Source organism: Sorex araneus, chromosome 3, assembly GCF_027595985.1.
Source record: "Sorex araneus isolate mSorAra2 chromosome 3, mSorAra2.pri, whole genome shotgun sequence".
Classification (NCBI taxonomy): domain Eukaryota; kingdom Metazoa; phylum Chordata; class Mammalia; order Eulipotyphla; family Soricidae; genus Sorex; species Sorex araneus.
In genome coordinates, this window is record NC_073304.1 from 88,590,983 (window position 1) to 88,614,698 (window position 23,716).

Consider the following 23,716-nt stretch of genomic DNA (forward strand, 5'->3'; position numbering starts at 1 on the left):
ACCATTTGCAACAGAATCTCAATTGCCAAGGCACCCTAAATGGTCCCCTGAGTCCTACTAGGAGTGATCACTGAGCACTGTCATCCCGTTGCTCATCAATTTGTTCGAGCGGGCACCTGCAACGTCTCTCATTGAGAGATTTACTGTTACTGTTTTTGGCATATCCAATACGCCACGGGTAGCTTGCCAGGATCTGCCATGCGGGCTCAATACTGTCGGTAGCTTGCCAGGCTCTCCAAGAGGGGCAGAGGAATCGAACACAGGTCGGCCGCATGAAAGGCGAACGTCCTACCACTGTGCTATCACTCTAGCCCATCGCTGAGCAGAGAGCCAGTAATCTCTAAGCACAGATGATGTGGCCCAAAACTCAATTTTTAAAAATCCCAATTTAGAAGTCATCAGTTGTTATGTATTTGCAAGATGACTGACATATTATTATCTTAACTTACATTATATTAACTTAGATATCTATGAAATATATCAAGGAAATAAATCACTTCAGTATGGAAAGAAAATGCTTAAAAATAAATCCAGAAAATATATTTCATACCAATATTAGTATCCACATCAGATAGCCCAGTATAGACAGAGTTGGTGGCTGCTAACTGTACATGTTCTTTTTCTATTTCATATGGCACAGTATTTTCTTCAACATCCTGGCTCTGGGAAAGTTCCAAAACACCAAAGCCCAATTGTGATGAAGCAGGATCTAGGAATGAAACCCCATGAAATCAAGAGTCAAATAATATAAACCATGCAAACTATTGCCCTTTAGAAAAAGTGCATCATAGTCAATCATTCACAATGAAATTTTTCTTACATCACCAAATTTTTCAAAATCAGGAGGCTGGGTTCCATCCCCAGCACTGCCTGGTCTCCTCAGCACTTCCAGGACTAACACTGAGCACTATCAGGTGTGGTCCAAAAATCATAGAAAGTAATTTACCTATTGAGGTAAAAATGGAAAATGTGCAATGCTAAAAACAACTATATACTAAAAACCTTACCTAATATTGGTAGACTGTTTACTTCCTGAAAATATATATACACAAACCATATATAAGCAATTCAGATTGTACTTCTGCCTCATAAAACATAAATCCCAAAATTACTTTAAAAACTAATATGAGGGGCTGGAGTGATAGCACAGTGGGTAGGGTGTTTGCCTTGCACGCGGCCAACCCGGGTTCGATTCCCAGCATCCCATATGGTCCCCTGAGCACCGCCAGGGGTAATTCCTGAGTGCAGAGCCAGGAGTAACCCCTGTGCATCGCCGGGTGGGACCAAAAAAAAAAAAAACTAATATGAAAAGGACTAAGAGTTACTAAGCAGAAAGATAAGTAAAATATATTATGTAGAATCAAAAGATCTACAGACTGGGGGCTGGAGCAATAGCACAGCGGGTAGGGCATTTGCCTTGTGCGAGGCTGACCTGGGTTCAATTCCCAGCATCCCATATGGTCCCCTGAGCACTGCCAGGAGTGATTCCTGAATGCAGAGCCAGGAGTAACCCCTTTGCATCGCTGGGTGGGACCCAAAAAGTAAAGAAAAAAAAGATCTACAGACTGGTGACTATCAAATTACGTGGAATACCTTAAGATTTCAAGCAAGTTTCTTAATGATTAGTCTCAATTTTATCAGTGTTAAAAAGAAATTTAGCTATCTACATGCTTGTATTATAAGACTTAATCTATTGGGAAAGGCAAATGGCTACCTTCAGCACCAAGGGAATGTGTGATCTCATCTAGATTATCTTCTTCCTTTTCGTCTTTCTCTTTCTCTTCTGTCACTTCTTCCTTCTCCTCCACCACAGGAGCAGAGTCTACCGACAGTCCCAGAATACTGCACAATAGAAATACACAATCACGCATACCAAATAGGTTGAAACACTTGACTAAAACCATAATAAATTTTATTTTGACTCCCCTCTTACCACCACTTCCTAGGGAAATTTTAAATTTAAAAAATTTACCTAGTTATTAGGGCACTTGACTTGAATGCAGCTGACCGGGTTTGATCCCTGCATCCTGTATGAACCCTGACCACTGCCAGGAGTAATACATGAGTGCATAGCCAGGAGTATCTCCTGAGCATTGCCAGGTATGGCCCCAAAGCAAAACAAAAAGCAAACAAACAAAAAAACCCTTTGGGTCAAATAAGTAGTACAGTGGGTAGGGTACTTGTCTTACACATGGTAAACCCAGGCTGATCCCCCGCTCCTATGTGATACCCTGAGCACTGCCAAGAATAAGCCCTGAGCACCACCAGATGTAGCCCCAAAACAAAAACAAGAACCTTATCCAGTCAGCTCTTCTTTCTACTTTCTTTCTAAAGAGAACACCTAATAGACTAACTATAGCAGCTGGGGAGACAGTACAGCAGGGAGACAACTTGCCCTGCATGTGGCCAACCGGGTTCAATTCCCAGCACCATGTATGGTCCTCTGAGCCCTGCCAGGAGTGATTCCTGATCACAAAGCCAGGAGAAAGCCCTGAGCTCTATCAGATGTGGCCCCAAAATAAAAAACAAAACAAAACAAAAAACCACTGTGGGGGCTGGAGCAATAGTACAGCGGGTAAGACTTTTGCCTTGCACACGGCTGACCCAGATTTGATTCCCAGCATCTCATATGGTCCCCCTGAGCACCGCCAGGAGTGATTCCTGAGTACAAAGCTAAGAGTAATCCCTGTGCATCTCAAGTATGACCCAAAAAGAAAAAAAAAAAAACAAACCATTGAGAAGAATTAAAAAAACACAATACTAAACAGAAGACATACTGGGCACTTTGGTGGTAGTGGGATATAGTAATTTTGTACATCAATACCATAAAATAGCACTACTGTAACCATGTTACCTAAACTATAACTTATGGCCCATGTTCAATCCCCAGCACCCCATATGGTCTCCCATGCATCACTAGGAGTAAGCCTTGAGCATTGTACCAGGAGTAAGTGATGAGTATCACCAAATATGGCCCCCAAACTAAAAATAAATAAATTAATTAACAATAATTTTAAAATTAAATTTAAAAACATGTATGAACGTGCTTGCAATCCATAAATCTGACCCTGGTCTGATCCTCAGCATCACTCATGATTTCCCAACACCACCATGAATGAGCAAAGAGACATGAGCAAGACCTGAGTACTATCAGGTATGGCCCAAAACACTCCAAAAAGAAGTAAATGCTTTTTTTTGGGGGGGATTATACCTGGTGATGCACAGGGGCTACTCCTGGCTCTGCACTCAGGAATTACTCCTGGCAGTGCTCAGGGGACCATATGGGATGCTGGGAATCAAACCCGGGTCGGCTGCATGCAAGGCAAATGCCCTACCCGCTGTGCTTTTTTAAATGCTTTTTTAAAAAACAAATGCTTTTAAAAAAAAAAGGGGGGGATGTAATCCTAGACTGGATTGATCCTGTGTCATACATATGGTAAATATGAACAAAACTATTTTGAGCACCAGAGAGATCCTACCTGCTGTTACTACCTAAGTTGCATAGTAGCTTGGCTTTGACACCCATCACCCCATATGGTCTTCCAAGCCAGGCCAGGAGTGAGCTTGAGCATAGAGTCAGAATAAGCATTACTGGGTGTTGTCCCCCATTCCAAAAAAAAGAAAAACAAGAAAATAACAAAACTCTGAATATCTGAATATTAACTCTATTATTAGATAGTTTATGTATTTTCAAGGTATAATAATGGTATTATGGATAATATTATTTTAGGGGATGACTGTTAATATAATTAAAAGGAACTAGAATGTCTCTAACTTAAGTTTCAAATACTCCAGCTCTCAAAAATATTATACACAATTATATATGTGAGATACTCATGTATGAATAACGTCTGTAAGCATACAGAGAAACAAATATGTACTATTCTTTTCATTTCTTCTGTATATTTAAAGTTTTTTTTTTTTTTGAAGAGGTGGGGGGGTTGGGGCCAAATAAGTGGTGCTCAGGGTTAATATACTGTCTCAGTGCTCAGGAGATCATATAGTGCTAGAGTTTGAACCTAGTGTTCTATATGCAAAGTATATGCTCCAACCTTTTTTTTTTCCTTTGGTTTTTGGGTCCCACACAGTGGTACTCAGGGCACTGTGCTCAGGAATCACTCCTGTGCTCAGGGGACCATATGTAGTGCCACAGATCAATTTGGGGTCTGCCTCATGCAAAGCAAGCACGTTAACTCCTGTATTATCTCTCCGACCCTGCTCCATCCTTTAAAGATATTTCTCAAGCCCTGTCAGTTGAAACTTTTTTTAAAAATTACTCTCAACAAAGTTACTGAGCATTTCAGCAAGCATACAACTTTTCTTTCTTTCTTTTCTTGGTATTTTTGGGTCATCTCTCAGTGCTACTTAGGGGACCATGCAGTGCCTGGGATCAAATCTGGGCTCTCACATGCAAAACATGTGCTCTAGCCCTGTAAGGCATCTCCCTGGCTCTAACAAACATACAAACTTCCACTTTCCACATGCCAACTATAAAAATCAAAAGCATAAAAAATATTAAAACCAATAGGGAAAAAATGTTTCAAAGTGTTTACAGCAATTAACCTCTGGGTGGCAGAGTAATAAGTGACTTCTTTTGCTTTCCTGTAACTTTCTATACATTTAATGTATTTCACAAACAACATTAAGCAATACTTGACTAAGCATAAAAGACGAGGAAACACAAAATGGAAATTTTCACGACTATGGCCCAAGGAAGAGATATAGGAATAGAAATTTTCTCTCACTTGTGAGAGACAGTAGATAGGGGCTGGAGCGATAGTAGAAGGAGAGGGCACTTGCCTTGCTTTTGGCCAACCTAGGTTCAAGCCACAGAACCCTGTATGATTCACAAAGCCAACAGTGATTCTGAGTACAACTCAGGAGTAAGCCCAAGCACTACAGGAGATAGCTCAAAGCCAAAAAAATTTTTTTACTCACTAAAACAGAATTATCACTTATATAATTAGAAGAACCATATGCATGACCTTGGAAAATATGACAAAAGAAAGAAAAGAGCAAAATGACAAAAAAAAATAGAAGAGTAAATGACAGACAGTACAAAGCATACACGTCAAAGCATTCTCAGTCTCTTTTGGCGGTGTACCTTCATGTTTTTCCTAAGCTCTAAACGCTGGTGGCTAAGTGTGTTCTCAAATCTCTTCCTCAGCTATGCTCATCTCCCTATAGTGATCTTATCCAGACTCTTGACTTTTCATATGCTGACAACTGTGTAATTTAAATCTCTATCTTAGATCCCCCTACACTACAGAATTGTACACTGTTAATTGCCTTCATCTGACTTGAAGCGGTAGCTCAATATTCTTTAACTTTTATGCGAAATAAAATTTGCGTAATTTTCAGTCTATTCTTCCCCCACACAAACACCTGGGGATTTGGGAGGCTGGAAGTGTTGGGCCACATGTAACTTGTGCTCAGGAGGCTATTGTTGGCTCTGTGCTCGCAAATGACTTCTGACAGTGCTCAAGAGACAACATGTGGTGCCAGGAATTCAAACACAGGTTGGTGGGATGCAAGGCCAGTGCCTTAATGCCTGTACTATACTATTTCTCCAGCCTTTCAATCTATTCATAATCTGGCAGTCAGAATAATTCTGTGAAAGTTTAAACCAGAATGTTATTCTTCTGTTCAAATCTTTTAAAGCCTTCCTATCTCACTAAAAGTAACAGCCCAAATTCATGCCAATGTACAGAATCTTACATACGGTTCCCTCATTTCTGACTTCTCACCCATTCCTCTCAACTGTCGACTCCAACACTAATCTCCTATTTCTCAAATATTCCACTCAAGAGCCTTAGGGCAGTGTTTCTAAACCCTTCTTTTTTTTTTTTTTTTTTTTTTTTTTGGTCAGTCTTTGCGCCATGGGCCACTTTCAACATTATTTCCTTCCCATGGCTTTCCATCTTATCCGCTTGCTTCCTGGTCTACTGCTGAGGCCCCCCAGTTATTCAATTGTCATTTGTAGCCCTCTTAAAATATCCCACAGGAGGGGCTGGAGCAATAGCATAGTGGGTAGGATGTTTGCCTTGCACTCAGTCGACCCGGGTTCGACTCCCAGCATTCCATATGGTCCCCCGAGCACTGCCAGGAGTAATTCCTGAGTGCAGAGCCAGGAGTAACCCCTGTGCATTGCCGGGTGTGACCCAAAAAGCAAATATATTCCACAGGAGCAGTATGTCCTCCAGCTGAGAAATGCTGCCTTAGAACCTTTTTATTCTCTAGTTACGGATTATCTCAGATAAAAGTAGTAATTACTTATTAAAATTCTTTTCACATGCCAAATTCAAGGGGCCAGAGAGACAGTAAAGCTGCTAGGGCACTTGCCTTGCACACAGCTGACACAGTTTCGATCCCCAGTATCCACGTGGTCCCACAAACCCTGCCAGGAATTATCCCTAAGAGTAGAGCCAGAAGCTCTGAGCATAGCTGGTTGTGGCCCCAAAACCAAAACAAAACTTCCAAAATTCTAAATTAAATCTTTATGTATAGTAAAGCATTCGCTATGTTTCATTACCTAAACTTGCAACTCCTCTGACATTTCCTACTCACTCCCTATTCATATTTCTCTTCAGTCTTTGTCAGTGTCTACCATACCACATATTTACTTATCATGTACTGCTATATCCACATAATATAAGCTACATTAAAGTAGAGGATTTTTATCCCTTCGAATCATCTGTATCCCCAAAACTCAACGTTTTCAGCACATAGGAAGTAATACCTGTAGAAAGATATGAGTCAAGAGTTTTTAAATAAATCAAATTATAAACTAAATTGTACTTATGATAAACTTTTCTTTGCTGTCTAGAACTTATGGGAGAAGAACACAAAGACTTAAAATGTCATTTGGATTATGCAAATACACAATAAAATTATTAAAAATTGGAAGTGTTGGGGCCGGAGCGATAGCACAGAGGGTAGGGCGTTTGCCTTGCACACGGCCAACCCGGGTTCGATCCCCGGCATCCCATATGGTCCCCCAAGCACTGCCAGGAGCAATTCGTGAGTGCAAAGCCAGGAGTAACCCCTGAGCATCACTGGGTGTGACCCAAAAAGCAAAAAAAAAAAAAAAAAAATTGGAAGTGTTGACATGAGTTAAATCCTCATCTTTTATTATAAAATTGAACTGTCTTGATCAAAAATTAAATTTATGCTTCTCCCTCCTCCTCCTTCCATTACTACTATCCGCAGCCCAGGGAACTGCCATTTGCTGCCAGTGACACACACAGACAGAGCCCAAAAAAAGGGCAGAGTCCTGCCCCGCAGAGGCATATACTTGGTACCCAAGAAGGCAGTGCATGTGGCACCAATTCCTCAATAAATATGATAAAAGAAAACAAGAATGGGACTTGTGAGGATGGTGGTGGCATGACAGCCAGAGGATGGAGCTACCGCTGCTATTAGTGCTATGGGCTGCATCAGGGTTTTAACGTGTCTGTATTGGGCTCTTCACGTAGAACTCAGCACCACCATGGAGTGTGGGTCCTGAAATTGAGGGGGCATCCCAAGTTCCCACTCTGGGTCCCACAATTCACTGCTGCTGCCATTTATTACCTATACCAGCCCGCGCCACCCGCAGCATATCACGGAGGAAAATCTCCCTGAACGCCAATCATCCAAAGACCCAAGATGGGACCCCCTGGTCAGGGTCTGCTGGACTGGTGGTTGCAGTCTGCCCAGAATGCCCAGTCTATGAACAAAAGCAGCCGTGGCCCTGACCCTGGTCCCTAGCAAAGCCACTGCTGCCATCACCACTGGGGCCCTGGGGGCGTAGTGCCACCAGTGGGTCAACCTGGACCACAGGGTGAGTGCATCAGCAGCCTGATGCCTTCAGACTTCCTGATACTGCAAAATTACTGCTGTGCCTCTGACTGAACTCCAACAACTCAGGACCAAGCTTCCCAATAAATTAAAAAGCCAAAAGTTAGATGTGTGGGAGCCACACAAACAAACCACCTTCAGCTGAGCCATAGAAACTCATTTATTGGCCTTATTTCAGAAATCCATAAATAAATCTCAAAAGAGATCCAAAGCTGCAGTTACTCTTGGATCCATGCAAAGCTGAACAGACCAGGGTAGATCGGAGGGGGGGCAGGTCATCCTAGTGCCTAACCAAGGAGAGCCCAGGCAGTTCCTACAAATCACCACCATGTCCCTGGCCAGACTCCACTGACCTGCGACAGACCTCACAGAGATATTAACCTGCTGAAAATTTGGGTTATGTGTTTTGTGACTGAAATCTCCAGGCTTTCTTAGAGTCAAGATGGGCAACCTTCCCCCACTTTCCTATACTCCTGGAAGCACCGGTAGTCACCCCCACAAACCAACTCCAGCACCAAATGTAAGCTCTTCTACTGGCCTTGCTTCAGAGGCCCATAAATAAATGTTGAAAGAGATCAAAAGCCACAGTAAATCTCGGACCTACACAAGGCTGAACAGATCGGGACAGTTCGGAGATGGGTGGGTTAGCCTGGTGCCCACCATAGCCCCGGGCGGACACTTGCTCCCACAATCCAAAATTACTGTTCCTGACCAGACTCCACTCTCGTGGGATGGACCTCACCAAAACACTAATCTACTTAAAATCTGGGTATGCAGGTTTTGTGACTGAAATCTCAAAGCTTTCTCAGAGTCAGGATGGGCTACCTCGCCCCTTATCCCTGTACTTCCAAAACCCCAGTCACATCCACACCCCAAAAGCAGCCACCCAGTTAAAAAACAAAAAAAGTCACTTCAGGGGCCAGAGCACTACTATAATAAGCAAGGCATTTGCCTTGCACGTGGCTGACTCAGGCTCGATCCCGGGCATCCAATATGGTCCCCTTAACACCACCATGAGTAATTCCTGAATGCAGAGTCATGAGCAAACCCTGAGTAATGCTGGGTGTGACCCAAAAAGTTTTAAAAAACCCTACTCCAGCTGTACCTTCCCAATAAAAATACTAAACACCCTGAATGAAAACAATGAACTCTTAGTACCTGTATTGCAAACTGTAATGCACAAAAGGAGAAACAGAAAGAAGAAAGGTGCCTGCCATAGAAGGAGGCTGGGGGTGAGGTCGGTGTGTGTTGGGGGAATGGTGGGAGGAAAACAGGAGATACTGGTGGTGGGAAATGTACACTGGTGGAGGATGGGTACTGGATAATTGTATGACTAAAACCCAATCATGAACAGCTTTGTAATGATCCATCTCACTGATATTCAATTAAAATTTTTTTTTTAAAAATAATAATGAGGGGGGGCTGGAGAGATAGCACAGCGGGTAGGGCGTTTGCCTTGCACGCGGCCGACCCAGGTTCGATTCCCAGCATCCCATATGGTCCCCTGAGCAATGCCAGAGGTAATTCCTGAGTGCAGAGCCAAGAATAACCCCTGTGCATCATCGGGTGTGACCCAAAAAGCAAATAAATAAATAAATAAATAATTTAAAAATTTTTTAAAAAACAAAAAATAGTAATGAGGAGTTCATGCCCACTTCAGTCAGCTTGATGGCTGAATAAATAGCAGCACTCCTGGTTTTTGTTTAAAAAACAAAAAAGAAAAAAAAAGGAAATGAAAGGAAAAATAGAGAAAATAAAAGAGAAGGAAAGAAAAAAGAGAAGGGAAGAAAAGAAAGGTTCCTGCCATAGAGGAAGCAGGTGGAAGGGGGGAGGGAAACACTGCTGGTGGGAAATGTACACTGGTAGAGGGATGGGTGTTGGAACACTGTGTGACTGAAACCTGATCATGAATAGCTTTGTGATAGTCTATCTCATGATGATTCAATTTTTAAAAAAGAATAAAATAAAACTGATTCGTTACAGAAGAATTACTCAAGTTGTTTGTTTCGGTTTGGGGGGTTGGGGAAGGGAAGGGCATCACACCCAACGGTGCTCAGGAACTACAATGGCTCTGTGCTAAGGATTGCTCCTGGCACTGCCAGGGGTCAAACCTAGGTTTCCTGCATGCAAAGCACCAGCTCAGCCCATAGAGCTATCTCTGAAGCAGAGTTACTTCCTCTTTAAAATAGTATTATAAACTAGGAAGATAAACTCAAAAAGAAGTAAAAACAAATAAAGAGGATTACAACTCTAAAAGAGGACACAAGATTAGAAAAAAAAATTTTTTTTTTATTATAAGCTTTTTTCTTGAGAAGGTAGGGGATTTAGGCCACACCAGGCAGTACTCAAGGCTTACTTCTGGCTCTGTGGTCAGAAATAACTCCTGGTGGGTTTAGGGAACCATAAGGGATGCAGGGATAGAATCCGGATCAGCAGGCTGGAGCGATAGCACAGCGGGTAGGGCATTTGCCTTGCACGCGGCCAACCCGGGTTCGATTCCCAGCATCCCATATGGTCCCAAGCACTGCCAGGAGTAATTCCTGAGTACAAAGCCAGGAGTACCTCTGTGCATCGCCAGGTGTGACCCAAGAAGCAGGGGGGGTGAGGGGGAAACAGTATCCGGATCAGCAGGGTCAGAGTAATAGTACACAGAAGTAGGGTATTTGCCTTGCACGCAGCCTACCTGGGTTTGATCCCCAACATCCCATATGGCCCCCCGAGCACCGCCAGGGGTTAATTCCTGAGTGCAGAACCAGGAGTAACCCCTAAGCATTGTCGGGTATGACCAAAAAGAAAAATAAATAAATAAAAATCAATTTTTTTTAAAAGAACCTGGATGAGCTACATACAAGGCAATGCCTTAGCCACTATACTGTCTCTCTGGCCCCGAGAATTTTTCAAAAAAAGATTGAAGAGACAGTAAAGCAGTTAGGGAGCTTGCCTTGCATGTGGTCAGCCCAGATTCAATCCCCAGTCCTGCATATGTTCCCGCAAGTAACATCAGGAATGATCCCTGAGTACAGAGTCAGAAGTAAACCCTGAGTGCAACCAGGTCTGGCCCAAAAGATAAAATTAAAAGTAGGCTGTTTATTGGCCTGCAGTGTTGACTAAAGGGTAGGGTACATATTTTTTCACGTAGAAACCCAAAATTTAATCCCCATCATAGCACTATTCCCCTAAGCACCAATGAGAGCAATCTCTGAACACTGCACTATGAGTAGCCCCTAAGCAAAGCCAGGTATAGCCCAAAAGCTAAAAACAAACACAATGATAAACTAAAAGTTTATTATGTTTAAAATACTTAACAAATCTATGCAAAATTTAAAGCCTTCTCTGTGAGAAACCCTCTGAAGAAGAAAAAAACCCAAGCTACACAGTGAAATACCTACAAATTAAATACCCTTTAAAGGACTAGCACTAATAATATATAAAGAAATCTTAGAACAATAAAAAATAGAATTCACGGGCCGGAGAGCTAGTATTGCGGTAGAACATTTGCCAGGCACAGCCAACCACAGTTTAATCCTGATACCACATATGGTCTCCAGAGCGCACGAGAAGTGATCCCTGAGCACAGAACCAGGTGTAAGCCCTGAGCATCACCGGGTATGGCTACCAGACAAAACAAAACAAAACAAAACTAGACTTCATTTAGAAAATGGACGGAGAGACTGGAGCAATAGTACAGCAGATAGGACATTTGATCTGCACAAAGTCATCCCAATTTAATCCCTGGCACTCCATGTGGTCCTCCACATGGAGTTTCTCCCAGGAGTGATCCCTAAGCACCACCATGTGTGGCCACAAAACAGAATTCATTTGGGAAATATACAAGAGGGACAAGAAAAACAGTATAGTCTGTAGAGCATTTGCCTTGCATGTAGCTAATCTCGATTTAATCCATAGCACAGCATATGATCCTCTGAGCTCTGCCAGGAGTGATCCCTGAGCACAGAGCCACTAACTTAACTCCTGCCCTTGCCTCCAAAAGTGGATAAAAGAGATGAACAATTTCCTAAAAGGGGTTTACGAAAGAACACGTGAAAGAGCATATGAAAAATTTTCAACAGCATTAGCCACCAGAAAATATAAATTAAAATCACAATGAAGGGACAGGAAATGGCTTACTGGGTTAAGGTGTATGTTCTGTATGTAGGAGCACCAGATTCAATCCCCTGCACTACGTGGTTCCCCCAAGTACTGCCCAGAGTGACTCTAAAGTACTTTGCTTGGAGTATCCCTACCCTACTACTGCCAGATGTGATACCTTCTCCATCCACCCACCTCCCAAAAGAAAAAAAAAAAAACACAACAAAATATCACTGCACACTCAACAGAATGGCAAAATTAAAAACAGTGACACCATATATGGGTGAGAGTGGAGAGAAAATGTCACTTTCATACATAGCAAATGGCACTGTAAATTGATACAGCTACTCTAGAAAATTGCTTGGTAAAGCAGGGATTTAGCTCCCCAAACCAATAAAGATAATCTGGCAGTTTCTTAAATCCTAAATATGTAAGAGTCGGGCAGATAGCTCAAAGAGCTAGAGTGCACACTTTACATGCAAAAGGCCTGATGGTCCCCGGCACTGTATGGCCCTCCAAGCACACAGAAGCAATGTGAAACAATTCTGCACGGAGTAGCTCCTGAGCATCACTGGCTGTGGCAAAATAACAATAGAAAAAAAAAAACACAGAAAACAAAAACAAAAATCTAAACATAAAACTGCCATATAACATAGCAATTGTCCACCAGGCTATTTATCCCACAGATACTAAAACTTTATGTTTACTCAAAAACCTGTCATATGCATGGTCATAGCAGCTTTATTTGTAACAGCCAAAATCCCACATCATCTCAGATTTCCTTACGAGGCAAATGGTTAAATAAACTGGTACATCCACATTATGAAACATCACTCAGCATGAAAACAACAACAAAAAAAACTATTGACACATAACAACAACTAGAATGGATATCCTGCGAGTTGACCAAAAAGAAGTCAACCCCAAATTGCAAACTGTATGGTTACATTTTTTAAATATTAGAAAATGACAAAACCACCAAAATAGAGTTCACTAAATAGTTGGCAGGGGCTCAGACTTGGAGAGAGATGGGTATGTTTATAAAAGGACAACAATAAAAACCCTCGTGGAACTGAAATTCTTCTCTATCTTTTTTTTACTTGGTGGCCACACTCAGTGGTGCTCAGCAATTACTACTCGAGTCTGCACTCAGGGATCATATCTAGTGATTCTGGGGAGACATAAGATCACTCTCTTTTTTATCTTTTATCTTTCTGTGAATCCACAACCATCTCAATTTTAAATATGTCTAATGGAGAAATAAAAAAATCTGTATTTCTTTACTAATGTATTTTTAGGATGCTCCATGTTTAGGAGCAGCAGTTTCCATCAAAGAGGACTCCACATAAGAGGAAAAAGGATATCTTAAAATTTTGTAACAGAAATGTTCACAAACAGCTTTTTTCAAGAATCTACTTTAATGAAGTAAGACAACATAGATAGATCAAAGGAGAGCAATTTACATGTATTTTGAAGAGCTTTTATTCTTCTGGAATCAACCTTAGAGTTCTTTCCAGTTATATGGCTTTTGTAAATGCAGTTACCTTGGGTTTGAAAAGCTCCACCTCCCACAGGCTGAATCTTTCCCTGACCCTTCAACTATGCCTAACAAATTCATCTTTACAATTAAATAACACTCTTTAAAAAAACTTTCTCCTATCCCTCACATTAGGTTATATGTTCTATTATTTTCCCCTTTTATAATGCCACACTATAATTGAGTAGTAATTTATTTAATAATTAAATGTCCGCCTACCTGATTAAATTGTAAGTTTCATGATAGAAAAGCCCCTTTAAAGCAACTGCCACAGGGGCTGGAGCGATAGCACAGCGGGGAGGGTGTTTGCCTTGAACACGGCCGACCTGGGTTCGATTCCCAGCATCCCATATGGTCCCCTGAGCACCGCCAGGGGTGATTCCTGAGTGCAGAGCCAGGAGTGGCCCCTGAGCATCGCTGGGTGTGACCCAAAAAGAAAAAAAAAATACAAAAGCAACTGCCACAGGGCCAGAGAAATAGTTCGTTGCGCTGGAGCACATGCTTTGCATACAGGAGGCCCAAATTTGATTCCTGGCACCCCATGTTTTCCCTGAGCACCACCAGCAGTGACCAGCCCAAGCAGAGAGCTAGGAGTAGCCCATGACACCACCAAATATGAACCAAAAACCAAACCCAAAACAAGCATATAAAGCATCCCCCAAATCTACACATTTATTAAACTTGTAACCAAATTTTTTAGAAAAAGAGCAAAAACACTGATGCAAAATGGAAAAGCACAAGACTTCTCAAAAGCACTGTCTCATTTACAGTGAGGGATATGCACACTTTCTGATTCCACTAACTCAAACCAATCTGAAAACACAGATATCTCAGAATTTTGTGTGGCACCAATTCTTCCACTGTGGTAGCCATCAAAGAGCTTCAATCATGGTTCTGTACTATCCTATGACCATGCACCTCAACAAGAGGCATAATGTAACCAAGAACATTAGCAACACAAGGCATAGCCATGGACATGGTGCCTCATGAAACACACCAAGTTCACACTGGACATGATCCAGAGGAGTATGACCACCCACAAAGAGCAATCAACAGGTAATGGAGCTGCTCAAGATTATGAGGACAAGCAGGCCCTCAAATTCAATCAATAAAGGACTGGAACACACACACACATCTGCCACAAGAGGAAAAGAGAAACTGAGTAATGTCCTGGCTGCCATGAAGAAGGCAGGCACTATGAACTGAGCCTTTCACTTTCAAATAAGTCTTCTGGGAAAGTCAGGGGTGGGGGGAGCATAAAAATAATTTTTATTTAATAAATAAAAAGCCCATAAACTGTTTCTTAGTTGAGCTGGAGCAATAGTTTAGCATACGCTTGCCTTGCACATGGCAGACCCGGTTTCATCTCCAGTGCCACATGGTCCCCAGAGTCTGCAAGGAATGATCCCTAAGTCCTAAGTACAGAGCCAGGAGTAAGTCCTGAACACCTGAACATCACTGGGTGTGGCCCAAAATACAGAAAAAAAAAAAAAACTTAATTTTGTCACTAACAATGAATTCTAGAGCAGGTTGTTAACTTCTTCACTCTTCACAGTTTTCCCATCTATGTAATGGAAGTAACATCATGTCTTCATTACACAGGTTTTAAGAATGAAACTAGGGGCTGGAGCAATAGCACAGTGGGTAGGGCGTTTGCCTTGCACGCGGCCGACCCAGGTTTGATTCCCAGCATCCCATATGGTCCCCTGAGCACCTCCAGGGGTAATTCCTGAGTGCAGAGCCAGGAGTAACCCCTGTGCATCGCCAGGTGTGACCCAAGAAGCAAAAAAAAAAAAAAAAGAATGAAACTAAATAATATATATTATAATATTATATATATATTATATACAAAACATCCGATCAAAGATAAATTCACTAAAGGAACTATATAAAGATACATACATAACAAAAGAGAGGCCAAAGGGATAGGAGAGGGGTTAAGGAGCTAGACCTTGCATGTTTGATCACCTGCACCTCCGGGTCCCCCAGCATCTGAACAAGCACTACTGGGTGTGGCCCAACCCCCCCACAAAATATAATATACATAAGACCAAGCAACAGTTGAATACTTTTTAGGGTAATTTTCAAATGCCAGTCTTTAGGTGGGCACCAGGCCGCAGAAATTTTCTACCAGTCCACACGTAGTATGCCTGGCTCACACAGCAGAAGGAAGCAGAAAAGCACTGTTCTCAACCACAAGTATAAGCACCAGTGTGCAGACATAGTTTTCCAGTCTGTATTTTCACTATTTTCACCAACTATTTTCACCACTCCATAGGTGTAAAAAGACTAAAAAACACTGACTTAGAAAATAAATTATATAGGTCTAAAACTGGTGAGTTACTTCTGTTGGGAGGTGGGAGCATGCCTGAACAGATTTGGTAATATACTTTTTGTTTTGTTTTGATCAACACCCAGTGGTGCACAAGGTTTACTCCTGGTATTGTACTCAGGGCGCACTCCTGGTGGTGCTCAAGAGGGCCATATGGGGTGCCTGGGATTGAACCCAGGTCAGCTGCATGCAAAGCAAGTATCTTACCCACTGTACTCTCTCCAATCCCACTAATAAGTTATATCTAAACTAAGAATGAGAAATGTCTTTGTTTCACATGTACAAAATAGATGACAATTTAAATAATGCAGATATCAAAAATGTCATTACCTTTAAAATAAAGATTCCAGCTACCAGTACTAATACAATACTAGAGATAATACCATCCCTAAATCCTAATTCACAAAAATAAAATTCACTCCCTAATTCACAAAAATAAAAGTAATACCCTTTATTCCTGGGATGAGGTTCCAGGTATATGACCAAACAATTCATCAAGTTTAAAAAAATTCCTTCAAACATCAGTATACCTGCTTGTCCTGTTTTGCTGAGGTAACTGTTCTATCACCTGACTGATGGAATCGCATGTGTCCAAATGAGAAGAATCCATGGGTTCTGAAATAAATCGGTAATTAGTACAAAAGGCATTTAATCACCAAATTTTATCATGCATTCAAGAATAGAGACTGTATCAATCTAATCTGCTTACAACAGAATATCAATTTTTAAGGGGCCAGAGAGATAGTACAGTGGGTAGAGTGCTTGCTTTGCTTAAGTTCAATCCAGGTTAAATTCCCAACACCTCAAAGAGTATCCCAAGTCATGCAAAGAGCCAGGAGTCAGCCCTGAGCACAGCCAGGTATGGCCCCAAAACAAAACACACACACATGAAAACAGATTATCTTTCTCTTTATTTATTTATTTATTTATTTATTTATTTATTTTTTGCTTTTTGTGTCACACCTGGCGATGCACAGGGGTTTCTCTTTTTTTAATGTTTCCCTTCTCTTGTTTTTTTCATGAGAGGTTAACATGCTTAAATGCAGCGCTCACGGACTTAGTTGGTATGCAAGTTGGAGGGGGTCACCATAGATTCTGATGGCAGTGTCCCCTAGACTGCACTCAGTATGTAACTAAACAGTGTTGGGCATCAAACTTCTTGTGCCTACAAGGCAGAATAGCACTCTTCACTGAATTATCCCTGGGCCCCTAGAACATCCATCCTTTGAGTGTCTAGCAGGCACCAGACTGTGCAAGACTTCCTTATATACAATCACCACAACCTTTAAATTCACCCAGCTCCAACCAAACACGTTTACAATAACTAAGAGCTTGAACACCTCACCTGCAGCTTTTTCTTTCATATGTTCACCGAACCCACTATTACTGCCTCCTTGCTCTTCTCCAGTGGTTTGTTCAGGATTGGACACAATATCCTAAAAAACATACACACACAGTATCCTCACTATATTAAAAAAAAAAATCCAAAAGGAGACATACTTTCTATGACCATAATTACTTTCTTCCAATTCAACTTTATCCAAAACATAGTGGTCTGGTTAGGTTTTTGATAGAGATCAGGGAAAGAAATCAACCATTTCCAAACAAGGAAATGTATTACTCACCAAAACGGGGTTCTCTTTGTGTGCCTGCAGATTAGGAAGGTGGCGAGAGAGCATCGTGAAGTGAGAACCAGAATCATCTTCGAGAACCTGGCTTTCAGGCTGGGAATCTTCAATTATTAGGCAAGGAGTGTCTTGCTGTGAGAAATCTGAATCCAACTGACTTCCAGTCGGGTCCATCTGCTCCCCTGGAATGGAATAACAAAAGATCAGTCCTGTATAACCTACAAGCCTCCCTCACGAAGTCTGGGCTCAAATAATGGGGCGGAAGTACGAGGGCTGGGGAAGGGGGACCAGTCCAGACTCTGCCAATTAGAACCTGCATTTCTAATCGCAGGCAACGTTTTCCTATCCCGGGGCTCGATTTTCCTCATTATTTACAATCGGCCTGCCTAGCCTATCTCCTTCTCTGCCTTTACCTTCCCGTAGACACCCTTTCCCCTCCTTTCTAACCTCTTCTCTCCCCGCCCCTTTTTCCATCCCCCCACAACTCTGCCTCTGTCCTTCTGGCGCCTCTACAGCCCGGGAAAAAGGTTGCTTTGTAATCCCTGTCCGCCAGAACCCGTGGAGCCCCTCACGCTTCCTCACGACCACCCAGCCTTCCCCGCTACTGCTTCCCCACCCCCTCCTCAGGGGCCTCCAACCCCATCCCCGTCACCGCCGCCATGCTTGCCACCCCGCCCCCTCCGGTCAGCCAGCCCTTCTAACCCTCAATTCAGCCCTTCGGGCCCCACTCGGGCCCCACTTTCCTCCCAACAGTACCAGGCATCCCGGTGGGAGGTCCCTCGCGTTCGAGCAAGAGGTCTCCTGCACGCCCCGGGTCCCTCCAGCTCGATCCCCAGGTCGCCGCTGTAGCCGCCGCCGCCGCCACCAGCCGCGAACTCCCCCTTTTCCCGGCGCGTCACGCAGTATCGGCGCGCCCATTCGCTGTTGCCGCCCGCCACTCAAGAAGCCCTGCGGGTGACTGGTGGCTGCGGCGCAGCGCCCCGCCCCACGTAAGAAAAAGGAACTCGGCGGCGTGTTTCCATGGCAGCATGGAGGCTGCAGGCCCTCCCCCCTACTAAGCCAGAGAATGACAGTATCCTTGAACCAGAGGGACCTTGAGAGGGCGTGAAATATATTCCCAAGCCTCGGAGACTATTGTTTTCTTCGGGCTCGGACTTAAAAAGAAAAATCCTGCTTTTCTACCCTTCCTGCACCGTAAGGCCCCTTTCTTTCACCCTCTTCCGTAGAAAGGGAGAGGATTTCCAGGCGCTTTCTAATAAAAGAGCAAAGAGGAGGAACCAGGACAGCTACTACTTGAGAGCTAGTGAAACTGAGGAGTGTGAACTCTCTAGGGTTTCCCTGTGTCAATCAGGGTCCCTTTTGTTGGCCTATAATCTGAATTCATGGGTTTTACATTATGTCTTCTTCCAGTTTACGCTCCCTTCCCACCACCACACACACACACACACACACACACACACACACACACACATACCACCCCCCACCCCAGAAAACCATATTTCTTTTCAATTGCCCTTTCTGACCTGGAAGATACATCAAGCTTCATATTCCTTATTGTTGCCCAGATTTTTATAAGATTGTAGCCTATGGAGACTATAGCCCCTGAAATTTTATGTATGTCTGCAATGCATTTATTTACTTTTGCACCTCCCATTGAAAGAACAGAGAACATGACTCAGACAGCAGCCTCCCCTTTTAACTATACCCAAAGATCACTCAATACAGTGAGTCTATTATCTTAATTATGATTTCAGGGACTATAAGACTATAGTGTGGCAGCTGTGACAAGTATTAACAAAAGACCCCAGGAGAAATATGTTTTGTTTGGTGGTTGGATCTGAGATGGCATTCTAGCTTAGGGCAGTATCTATAGGGAAAGTATCTAGCATGCTGCCAGTTCTATTTACATTGTAGGCTTTCAGTTTAAGGTAGTTTCCTTCCTCTGCCCCAGACTCAGAATTACTTAGTCACAGCCTAACAATGATTCTCTTGCTGTGAATGCCCAATGCAGCACTTGATATAGCCTAATCTGAGTGAAGCTTCCTACCAACCAAATCTCCCTGCTATAATAAATTACAATGACGTTTTCCAATACAAAAATCAAAAATCAAACCAGAGAGATACTATAGTGGGTAGGGTAATTTCCCCAGCATCCCAGATGGTCCCCCAAGCACCATCAGGAGTAATTCCTGAGTGTAGAGCCAGGAGCAACCCCTAAATATCACCAATTGTGGCTTTAAAAAATAGAAAATAAAGTATTGGGGATGGATAGTATAGAATATAAGGCACTTATCTTGCACATTGCTGACCTGGGCTTGAATGCCAGTACCCTATACTATCCCCCAACCCCTATCAGAAGTGATTCCTGAGTGCAGAGCCAGGAATAAGTCCAGAGCACAGCCAGGTGTAGCCCAAAAACAAACAGAGAAAAAAGAATCAAGGCATGTAAATAATCTGACTATATTACTTATAAGATCCAAAGAACAACTCTCTGAAAGAAATCTCCTTGAAAAATCCAGACTCTACTGTGGTTATAACTGGAATATAATTAGAATTCCAAAATGAAGCTTCATTAGCGGAGTAAAAATGGAATGTAGGCTCTTCACTCTGGTGTACTCCCAACTCTGGATGCCAAACATCTCCTTTTCCACCCTACTCTCCTCTCTCTCCACACACACAATTGCACATTCTTCTTAGAATTATTATCTTCCCTCAATAAAGCTATTTAACTTTTTTAAACATAAAAATAGAACACAGAAACAATCTTATTTGTTAAACTCAAACTCATTTATGATGGACTCCTTCTTCCTCCACTCCCAGTCCTGGAGAAGACCAGTGATCAAACTGATTAATCCTAAAGGATGAAGTCACCATTATCCACAGGCAGTAAACAAGTTACCTTACCCACTAGATTTGAGAGAACACAAGCCACCAAGTCTTATGGGTAAATTTAGACTTTGATTCCAATAATAGCCCCCTAACAAATTTACTATGATTTTGCTTTTCTTTGTTCTACTATTAAAATTGCTGCCAGAGAAGTAAAACAGATAGGTCTTCTTGATTTTGTGTCAACTTTATATTTTTGTTTAAAACTCATAAAGCTGCACACTAAAAAGAATAAATGAGGGTCAGGGCAATAGTGCAGGGGTTAAGGTATTTGTCTTTCATCCCACCAACCCTAGTTGACATCCCTGGCCCAACTTTCACCTCCAAAATAAGTAAATAAAATAAATAAAAAGATAAATTAAGAGCTGGCGATGTAGCACAATGGTAGGGCACTTGCAAAAGTAGAGCTTTGCATGTGTGAGGCCCTGGGTTCAATCCCCAGCATTGCAAAATAAAAGAAGAGGGAGCAAAGAAATTATGTCTCAATAAACATGAATTAAAAAGGATAATAAATTAAGTCATTACCGTTACTAACTAAAACAAAAGCTTTAAAAATCTGTGAATAAAGACTGTGAATTCCTTGTTAGGCAGTGCGGCAATTGAATTATTCCACAAAATTACACAGAAAGATTAGAAAATGCAGGCCCCTGGTTGCCTACTGAGGCTGTAGCTAATTGTGACAAGGTGGGCCAAAACCCTTTATTCACTCCTGGACTATGAAGATTTCACAGGTGCATCTGCCTATCTACTTGTGCATTTATACCTAAGCCACCTCAGACAAAGAAAAATCTAAACTGCAGTTTTCCCAGGTAAGAACATCCCATCAGACCCTGCTTTAACTCACTTGAAAGTTTAACCAATCTCATTGTCAGATTTTCTTCTAATCAATTAGCTACATCCTTTATTTGTAAAACTTAAAGTCATTTCCTCTCATTTTTTTAAGTTAATTTCTTTATTGAGATGGTATAATTTGATATTATTGCTCATATTATTTTGTCTGTTTTTTTGGGACTACATCCAGCTATGCTCAGGGCTTACTCATGGCTCTATGCTCAGGGATTACTCCAAGGACCCTATGTGCTGTCAGGGATCCAACCTCTGTTGGCTGCATCTAAGGCACCTTACGATTGCTCCTATCTCTCTGACTCTCATATTATTTTCAACTGGGTACTTTAAAATTATATCATCTGGTTCAGTAAGTTTATAAAATATTTCAATGAATTTAACAATAAACATTAATGTTACATATTTTATTTATTAGTCTTTTTATTTTTTCGTAGATATTTTTAATCAAAAAGAAAAAAATTCACTTTTATCCACTTTCAGAAACCTATTCATCGATCATTAAAATTTGCTTTGTGATTTTCCTTTGGAAATTCAATAGTGGCAGAGAACTCTACTAATACACACACACACACACACACACACACACACACACATACACACACACACACATCTCCAGCACCACATATGGTCCCCTGAAACTCACCAGGAGTCATCCTTTAGCACAGAGCCAGAAGTACTAAGCACTGCCAGGTGTGGCCCCAAACTCAAAAACAAAATAAAGCAACAACAAAAGAATTATATACCCCCTTTCAGCTATATAATTCAATTATCATATAATTATATATTTGACATACAGTTGATTCTATAATTTATTCTGACCTCTAGGCTTTTCAGTACCAGTACAATCATGTCCACTGATATACTGATATAATTAACTAACAATATGACATTGCCATTTTACTATGTCTACAGTGCTCTATTTTAGATTCATTAACTCACCTAGAAGTCTCACAACCCTGTGCTGAGGATCATAGATAAGGACGCTTAAGTTAGAGAAATGAGACAATTTGCACAGTGCTTCACAGCTAATATGAGAGTGAGAATTCAGCAGTCTAACTACAGAAGCCTTATATATCTGTAATTAAGGAGCAGTAACGGGCCAGAGAGAGTACAACAGGTAAGGCGCTTACCTTGCACACAGCCAACCTTGGCTCAATACCTGGCTTCCTACATGGTCCTCTAAGCACTGCCAGGAGTGCTCCATAAGCACAGAACTAGGAGTAATCCTTGAGCACAGGTGACTGCACTCAAGGATCCAAACACCAAGAAAGAGGAAAAAGAACAGTGACAAAGAAATGGTAAAACTGAGGGGCCGGAGCGATAGCACAGCGGGTAGGGCGTTTGCCTTGCACTCGGCCGACCTGGGTTCGATCCCCGGCATCCCATATGGTCCCCCAAGCACTGCCAGGAGCAATTCCTGAGTGCAAAGCCAGGAGCTGGGTGTGACCCAAAAAGCAAAAAATAAAATAAAAAAAAAATAAAGTACTCCTTTAAAAAAAAAAAAAGAAATGGTAAAACTGAGACGAAGAAATAGTATAGTGAGTGGGCTTCACTGTACTTGCAGAGAACTGGCCAACACCACATATTGTACCTCAAGCCCAGACAGGAGTTATCTCTAAGTACAGAGTCAGGAGGAAGCCCTGAGCACAGCTGGACGTGGCCCAAAAACAAAACAAAAATAATCATAAAACTTCTAAAACAAAACTATTTTTGTTTTAGCAGTATTAGTTTTAGTTATTAATACTAAATACGGGTGTCTGGTGTTCTAGGAATTAATAGTAGCTAAAATAATATGATGAAGGGGCTGGAGAGATAGCACAGCGGGTAGGGCGTTTGCCTTGCATGCGGCCGACCCTGGTTCAAATCCCAGCATCCCATATGGTCCCCTGAGCATGGCCAGGGGTAATTCCTGAGTGCAAAACCAGGAGTAACCACTGTGCATGGCCAGGTGTGACCCAAAAACAAAAAAAATGATGAAAACAGAAGAAACTGAAAAGCTGTTAACACATCTTTTATGAAAAAATTAACAAAGAAAAGACAATATAATTAAAATGTTAAAGCAGGGGTCAGAGCAACAATACAGGGTAAGATGCTTGCCTTGTACATGGTAGCTGACCTGGGTTCAATACCTGGCTTCCTATTTGGCCCCCTAGACCCACCAAGAATTAGCCCTGAGTACCACTGAGTGTGCCACCCTCAAAAAAAAAAAAACTTCACTAAACAAGAACATCAAATTTATTCCTTCTAACGCATGTGTGGCTGAGCTGGGAAATGTTCACTTATCTTCAGAAGCAAGTGTCTGTGTGTGTGTGTGTGTGTGTGTGTGTAAAAATAATTTATATCTATGGAGACTAGTTTTGCATATAGCACTCCATGTCACTATTTGGTATTCTCTTTACTCCAGAGTACCCTCACCCTTCTTTCTTTTTTAAAAAAATTTATTTATTTTTAATTAGTGAATCACCATGAGGGTACAGTTACAGATTTATACACTTTTGTGCTTATGCTTCCCTCATACAAAGTTCGGGAACCCATCCCTTCACCAGTGCCCATTCTCCA

General features: G+C 41.9%; 1 protein-coding gene across 13 annotated transcripts in view; it reads right to left on the bottom strand.

Annotated features, from left to right (window-relative positions):
- Positions 1 to 18,295, bottom strand: part of TP53BP1 (tumor protein p53 binding protein 1) — a 76,429-nt gene extending 58,134 nt beyond the window's left edge. For all 13 annotated transcript variants that reach the window (XM_055130646.1, XM_055130655.1, XM_055130648.1 and 10 more), the window contains exons 1-6: positions 18,182 to 18,295; positions 17,423 to 17,607; positions 17,143 to 17,233; positions 16,328 to 16,412; positions 1,715 to 1,842; positions 551 to 709 (exon numbers count right to left, since the gene is read on the bottom strand). In XM_055130646.1, coding sequence (XP_054986621.1) covers positions 551 to 709; positions 1,715 to 1,842; positions 16,328 to 16,412; positions 17,143 to 17,233; positions 17,423 to 17,607; positions 18,182 to 18,188 — 655 coding nt within the window. In that variant the 5' untranslated portion in view covers positions 18,189 to 18,295. The remainder of the gene's footprint in view (positions 1 to 550; positions 710 to 1,714; positions 1,843 to 16,327; positions 16,413 to 17,142; positions 17,234 to 17,422; positions 17,608 to 18,181) is intronic.
- Between the last annotated feature and the right edge of the window lie 5,421 nt (positions 18,296 to 23,716).